This window comes from Penaeus monodon, chromosome 16 (assembly GCF_015228065.2).
Source record: "Penaeus monodon isolate SGIC_2016 chromosome 16, NSTDA_Pmon_1, whole genome shotgun sequence".
Classification (NCBI taxonomy): domain Eukaryota; kingdom Metazoa; phylum Arthropoda; class Malacostraca; order Decapoda; family Penaeidae; genus Penaeus; species Penaeus monodon.
In genome coordinates this window covers 39,728,767-39,736,266 of record NC_051401.1, presented here as the reverse complement: position 1 = coordinate 39,736,266, position 7,500 = coordinate 39,728,767, and the positions used below count along the sequence as shown (strand labels likewise).

The 7,500-nt window shown below is 43.7% G+C and overlaps 1 protein-coding gene across 1 annotated transcript in view; it reads right to left on the bottom strand.

Moving 5' to 3' along the window:
- Positions 1–2,716: 2,716 nt before the first annotated feature.
- The window catches only part of LOC119583043 (high affinity cGMP-specific 3',5'-cyclic phosphodiesterase 9A-like), a 23,004-nt gene continuing 18,220 nt past the window's right edge, over positions 2,717–7,500 (bottom strand). Inside the window, exons 9-10 of the mRNA XM_037931556.1 lie at positions 6,881–7,042; positions 2,717–6,665 (exon numbers count right to left, since the gene is read on the bottom strand). Coding sequence (XP_037787484.1) covers positions 6,030–6,665; positions 6,881–7,042 — 798 coding nt within the window. The 3' untranslated portion in view covers positions 2,717–6,029. The remainder of the gene's footprint in view (positions 6,666–6,880; positions 7,043–7,500) is intronic.

The window sequence follows — 7,500 nt, the reverse complement described above, 5'->3', positions numbered from 1 at the left end:
CCACTGGGATGCCGATGGGCATCCGCAAGGTCTTACTACCGTGAACGAAGAGCTCCATGTGCTCGATGTAGGCGCGGGCGGAATCCTCCTTGCCTCTCACCAACAAGGGCGCCACGAGGTTGCCGGGAGGAGGCCTGACCAGCTTCACGCCGAACCTCTCCTCGGCCTTCGCGGCCTGCTGGAAGAAGCGCCGGCGGTCCTCCTCTGCGACGTAGAGGGACAGGCTGACGTTGGCGTCAGCCACGGTCCGCACCGCGGGCCGGGGCATCGCGCGCTGCCTCTTGGGTTTCTGCTTGTCCTTCGCGACGACGGAGTCCATCAACTTTTGCACCTGTGGCACGAATACTGCATCGTCCTCCGGGTCGGACTCGGAGTCGGACTGAGTCATATATATATGTGTGTGTGTTTGTGTTTTTGTTTTGTGTGTTTGTGTTTTTTTTGTGTGTTTGTGTTTGTTTGTGCGTGTGCGTGTGTGTGTGTGTGTGTGTGTGTGTGTGTGTGTGTGTGTGTGTGTGTGTGTGTGTGTGTGTGTGTGTGTGTGTGTGTGTGTGTGTAAGTATGTATACAGACATATATGTGCTATATTTTACTGTGACCTATCTTCATAATTCTATAAATGAACATCTCAGTATTAGTGAATTTCTTAGCCTGATCGTGTTGTAAATTCTATCAGCAAATTCAGTTTAACCAAACAACTAACAGTATGTTTTTTTTTTTTATATTACACGTCAAGCAGATCACTGACTGGAAAGATTTCCTCTGTGCTCTGAAAAGAAACATTATCTTATTATTTCAAAAAAGTTGAACCCCAGTACGGGTTTCAAGTTCTCTGATGGAAGAAAACATTCTTGGAACACAGGTTTTTGATATACTAATCTGGTGTTTTGGTCCTGATATATTTTTAGATTCGTATCGAAATTTCTTCGAAAACCATTGACGACGTATTATCGTATTGTCAGTATTGATAGGATTTTGCCTCCCGTGCAAGTGAAACCATCTTAAATTTTGGGAAATTATGCAATGCTGTGTCTATTTTTTTCCGATTCGATAAGCATCCATACCAAAATGGTAAATTGGCGGCTTTCCCTCTTGTATTGGACATTAACTGATAACAAGCACTTTGAAAATGGTGCGCCACACGGGAACGTTGGCATTGCTTGCTTGCTTGCTTGAGATTTGCGAAGTTCTGGCTTCGCCCGGGCCTTTCACTTATGGCCCGGCCTGTGTCAGCTTTTTATGGCTGTCTCATTTGTTGTCTGACCTCGTGCTTACCGTGGCGGTGGGATTGCCAGCAGGCGCATTCCTTGCCGTGGTGTAAGCTTCTCGCATAATCTCTTTACCAGCACGACGGCTGTGTTCTGTGGGGTTTGTCTTAGGAATTGCGTTTGCCGCAATTCTCCAAGTAGTGTATCAGTGTGGCGTTCGGCTCGCCGCAATGCATGCAACACCTCTCTTCACGTTCTATGGTTTGTATAATCTGCCATGCACAGTGGTAACCTAGGCGCATGGCAGGTCTGAGAATAGTGCGTGTGACGTCAACAAATTCTTGCTCGCCCGCTTTCTTTCGCTGTTTTCGCGTCCTGTGATCAGACGTTGTGCTCTGTGGATATTGGTCAACATTTTCATTTTATGCTATTCTATGCTATGTTGTTATTGATATATTGTTTTCCTCTTGGTAGCATGCTATACAGAAGGTAGAATATGCATTATTTTTTTTTTCTCTCTTGCGTTCGATTATGATATAGGTGTTATGAAATGGTGAAAATATTAAACCAAAAATATATGAAAAAGGAAGAATTAGTAATGAAAAAATATTTGCAACACAATGGCAAGATTAACAAAGCTTAATTCTTATGCAATGATTCGTAACTTTACATTATAATGATATAAAGCACTGCCATATGTATTTTTTATAATATACATATATATTTTTGTAATCAATCTTGCTCTTCATAAGCAATATGAACCTTGTTTTGCTTTCCCAAAGTCTTGTGGCCCCTTTTTATAATAATAAGTAAGCTTCCTAAGTTCTAATAAAAAGAGAGAAAACAAAAGCTCTTTTCATACCCAGGGAAAGTAATACAAGTAAAAAGAAACCATAAATTATATATTTTTTTACACAGCTGTACAGTATATAAGGGTACATTTGGTCATACAGGGAAATGTAAGATGACTGTCTTGCCATTAAGCACAAGCTAAGGGCTAGCTGTTGGCGATACCACTGCTTCACGCTTAAGAACGATTCAGCATATTGTCTATATGAACAGTTTTTGTAACAACCTCAAGCATCTACCAGTTCAAATCTCCAAATACTAATTTCGTGCATGTGTACCCTCAGAGACACACACACACACACAAAACACTCTCTCTCTCTCTCTCATTCCCTCCCTCCCTCTCTCTATCTCTCTTCCCACTCCCTCTCTCTCTCTCTCTCCCTCCTCCCCCCCTCTCTCTCTCTCTTCCTCCCCCCTCTCTCTCGCTTTCCCTCTCCCTCTCCCCTCTCTCTTTCCCTCTTCCCTCACCTGCTCTCTCTCTTTCCCTCCCCCTTCCCTCCCTCTGTCTGTGTGTCTGTGTGTCTGTCTCTCTCTCTCTGTCTCTGTCTGTCTCTCTCTCTCTGTCTCTGTCTCTGTCTCTGTCTCTCTCTCTCTCTCTCTCTCTTTCCCTCTCCCTCCCCATTCTCTCTCTCTCTCTCTCTTTCCCTCTCCCCCCCCCCCCCTCTTTCTCTCTCCTACACACATCTGGAGATAATACACTCACATGCACAGGAAGAATTAAACACATTTATCCCTGCATACCCTCCCTTAATACATGCACAGACGCTACCAAACGTTATCCCTGCATACCCTCCCTTAATACATGCACAGACGCTACCAAACGTTTACACGCTACTTGATGTACACTTATACCAGCCTAATAGTAAAATAATTACAGATGCTTTTCCTTTTGATATCAAGAACTTACTTTGATGGAACTCTTTTGTGAATGTACATATAAAGTATATAGGTAGCAGGCTTATCGAATCATGTTTATTTAGTCACAAAATAATGCATTTACTTTCTCAGAATAGAAACTGCACGAATAAAATAATTAGCAATTACAGAAACAAAGAATACAAACACCCCGATTTTTCTTACTGCAAACAAGCACTCATGCACTAGCCAAGGCACGCACGATCTAGTCACGTAGAATACTTGGTACCAGCAATGGAGACAGCTAACATAGGCCTTAGCAAGCACTTTATATTGTTTTCAAGGGCTCAGTTTTTCTTCCATGCTACAAGTGGATGTCACAGTATACCAGGTACACCACATAATCAAAGGATGCCACATGATGCCGACGGGTGCCATACAGGAAAGGATGTTGACAGATATCTGTGAGTGCCACATATCCTCAAAATGCTACATACCTGAAGATGCAGCACATCACTTGATGCCACCAAACACACACGCTACACTTCTACATGGTTACACTATAGATATACTTTGGGAGGTACTTTATACCTGTCCTTAACATGAAGTCATAATCTAAACGTTTCTTTTTCTGTAATACATTTGGATTATTATAATATATATATATATATTTTTTTTATAAAATTGTTACATCACATAAATTAGCCATATTTCTCCTACGTCTACATTACTAAACAGTTAAACATTCAAGAAAAATTAGCCTTTATCATAACAAAATCCTGTAAAATAGTAATTCTTTATATGGTCTTGGTACTAAAGAACACTAACTTTCTGCCTTAATACAATCTTTGAAATGTACATTTATCAATTTGACTTGGGGAAAGTAATACTAGCCTTTACATACTAAAATCACAGCACAAGCATATGTATATATATATGTATATATATCTACACGTATATATATATAATCTTTTGGCTTGCATTCACAGCTTCATCACCTAACTCACCTCTTCTGAGGCTCAGGACAGCGATAAATAACATTCATTTGCTCTACATCATGATCAAGCTTAATGACATTCAGTGTAGAGTCAAAATGGGCTGAGAATGTTTCATGGGTTGCCAGCACTTGAGAGGTAGAGGGAGACACAGTTATTCTATATACTTGTAAATTTCATTAACTTATACGAACATTTGTTCTCTACAATTATAAAGTGGACAATCCACCAACAGAGTAGATAGATAGTATGTATGTGACCATGACTATTAATGAATACATACTCTCTTGTTCACACGATTTTGAAGACATTCTTCTAAATCACTCTAAAAGCCCATTTTACGCACCACGGTATATAAACAGTCGGTATCTAACTCACCAGCAAAGCATTTAACTATATCACATTGATTTCCTGTGGCTTCCACCTGCAGCACATAGCAAGAAACTCACCTTACATTCATCTTTGGTAGAGAAAATAAAGTATTAAGAACTGGAAAACATGATTACATCTGGATTATATACACTTTGGAAACTTTGATAAAAATATTGATCTTTTAATATGAATAAAAACACATCTATAAATGTCCTAGGGATGTAACATGTATTCTGATTTGTAGGATTTCTATATTAACTACATATAAACATCTTATCCATAGTCATTTATATCTCTATTGGTCTATTTACAAGGTATCCAAAAGTTTGGAAAAATACTGACTTTCAATAGGTAGTTATGAGACTTTTGGCACATACATTACATGGCATATGTCTTATTTAAAAAGGAGAGAAAGAAAACTATGAATAAAAACTACTGCTGGCACTGATGCCCCAACCACAAAGTAAGGCCAGTTCGAAAAAAAATCTTTCTCTGGAGCGATAACAGCCAACCAAGACCACACACTCAAGTCTTGTCTTTGCCTTCGATGAAAGTTCCAGCGATACTCTTTCTCGGAGTGGATCAGTCTCCAGAACACATCTCGTGGGTCCTCCATGCAGAAAAAAGGCTTATTCCTGAGTCATATACTTTTTACTCAGTCGTCTGTCTGATTCACTTCTCGAAGGGACAGTGTGGGTAACTCGAAATTTCTTTCTACCAGATGCGTGCCTGTGCGAATCAAGAAAGCCAATCACAGTGAAGACACGTGATACTGTGCCGTTGGAACCTCCCGGTGATTGGTCAAAACACAGGTCCAAAAAATCTTTTCTTCCCAGTGCGTATTGGGAATGATAAAAGAATCATATCCACTGTGGAAGACACTACATAATTTCATGTGACACAACTTGATATGTTTTTTTTTTTTTTTTTTTTTTTTTTTGTTAATCAGACCTACCTTCACAGTGGCTAAAAGATCTGGAGTCTTTCTAATATTCATATACAAGAACATGTCCCCGGGTGTCATAATTTCTCTTCAGAGGGACTCTGGGTGTCAATATCTTTGTGCTTCATCCCATCGTCTTTCGATGGCGATCTCTTTTTAAAGGAAAACGACTTGAATAACAAGGACCTGGTGGACTCGTTCTTTTTCTTTTGATTCTTAGGAGAACCATGGTAAACTAGAGGTAACTTGTCTGATGGCTTACATCCTTTGGTGCGGTTGAGCATTGGTTGCTGTTGGTTGTGTCGGGAGGCTCCGTCTGGCTGAGACCCCTCTGTTTCAACCAACAGGTCATCCTCCGAGCCTCCGGGGGTGTTCTCTGGAGTCTGCCGGTCGCCTGCAGCCAACTTGCGAGGGCGCCCGTTTTTGCGGGGAAGAACATCGAGTGAGAGGCTGAACCCTTTGTGCCTGAGGAATGAGTTTGAGGAGAGTGCACACTTTTCTGACAGTGTTGGTGATGGTTGAGCATCTGAGCATATATATTGTTTTTTCTTTGGTTCTAAAAGCTCAAAAGAGGTAGAAGTTTTGATTTCAATGGGCGAAAAAACATCATCCGTGGCCGATCCTTTACATTTGCCCTTGGGCGTCTCTTTCCCATTCCCACTTATCATGTTTTCTTCACTCGGCAGCTTCTGGCCACTTACCCCAAAGCTAATTCTAGGTCGGGATATATGGAACGTTCTAAGGGAGCGGTTTTTTCCGGGCTCCGACTTACTTCGAGTTCGTCTGAGCACCCCATGCAGCCCCCCGTGTTTATGTCGCGTACTGCTGCTGCCCTTGCCCAAGGGAGGCCGAGCCGTTCGCGTTTCTGTCCCTGTCACCTGAGGAAAGACGTTCGGAAAATATTCTAAACCGAGCAAAGAGAGATGATTCCTTTTCGCACTTTCCGGGCAATAGCTCGTCCTCGTCGGGTTCATTCCGGGCCTCGGCGTGCGGCAGAAGTCTGTCCTCCAGCGACTTCGGGGACACCGTCCGCTCGCAGCTGGACCGCCCGCCGACGCTGCTCCGTCGCTCGGCGCTGTTCCTGCGAGAGGGCGGCCGAGGGATGTCCGACGCGATCTTGAACCGCGACGTCCTCTCGCTTACGTCGACCTCTGTCTCCGTCAGGTCGACGTCCTCCAGGTCGATTTCGCCGCAGTCGACGGTGCTCGCGCGGTAAAAGGAAGCTCGGGATGAAGCTCGGCTCTTTAGACTCAAGGAGCTCTCTGTCTTTTGTACGACCTTCTTTATGTTCTCTTGAGACAGCTGGCTGGTGGGTCTCTCGGGCACGACCACCTCCTCCTCCTCCACTTCTTCGACGGCGTCGGCGTCGTCGGACAGTTTCTTGGTTGCCTCGTTGAGCTTCCGATAATGCTCGAGAGCGTACTTAACGGGGCTGATGATGAGGTCCTGAAAAGCAGGGAGGCCAGAACTGGAGTAATGTCGATACTGCGTTATTGTTCATCACAATATATTACAATAAAAATGCCCATATGAGAGAGAGAGAGAGAGAGAGAGAGAGAGAGAGAGAGAGAGAGAGTCAAAAAGACAAACAAAAATACAGAAAAAAAAACAGAAAGAAAGGAAGACAAGAATACACTGGGTCCACCCGCCCCCCCTCTCACCTCCAGCTCTGGCAGCACCTTCCCCAGGGCTTCGAACAACGGCAGTAGAACGAAGCCGATGAACGCACACTGGGACGAGGGCTTCGTCACTTTCTCCCGGTCCATGAAGGGCGTGACCGGGAGGCCTTCCAGTTTCTCAAGGTCACTCTGGTTGAAGAATTCCTGCGGAAATAAAAGGATACGGATTAATCACACTGTGTGTATGTATGCAAGTATATATATGTGTATACACACACACACTGCAAATAGAACAACAAAGGGAAGCACAAGAAAACACACGATGTCGAAGGCCTTTTCGCATTTACTGCTTCATCAGGGCATATAACACTAGATAAGGATAAGTCCGATATGCGAAGCTTAGCCTCGCCCGGCCTGTGGCGACTAATGCCGACTCGCTCACGTGTGTCAGCTGGTGCTGACTCGGCGGAACCAAGTCCTTGCCCGTCGTGGTGCCCAGCCACAGCAGTAACCTCCAGGCGACAGTTGCAACTTCTCGCGCCTGGGCGGGGCGCGAATCGCCGACCCCTCGGATGAGAGGCCGACACGTTACCACTGTACTAGCCCGGAGGCTATAAGACTAGAGCTACATAGAGTTATATATACATGTACTAGGCGGTCAG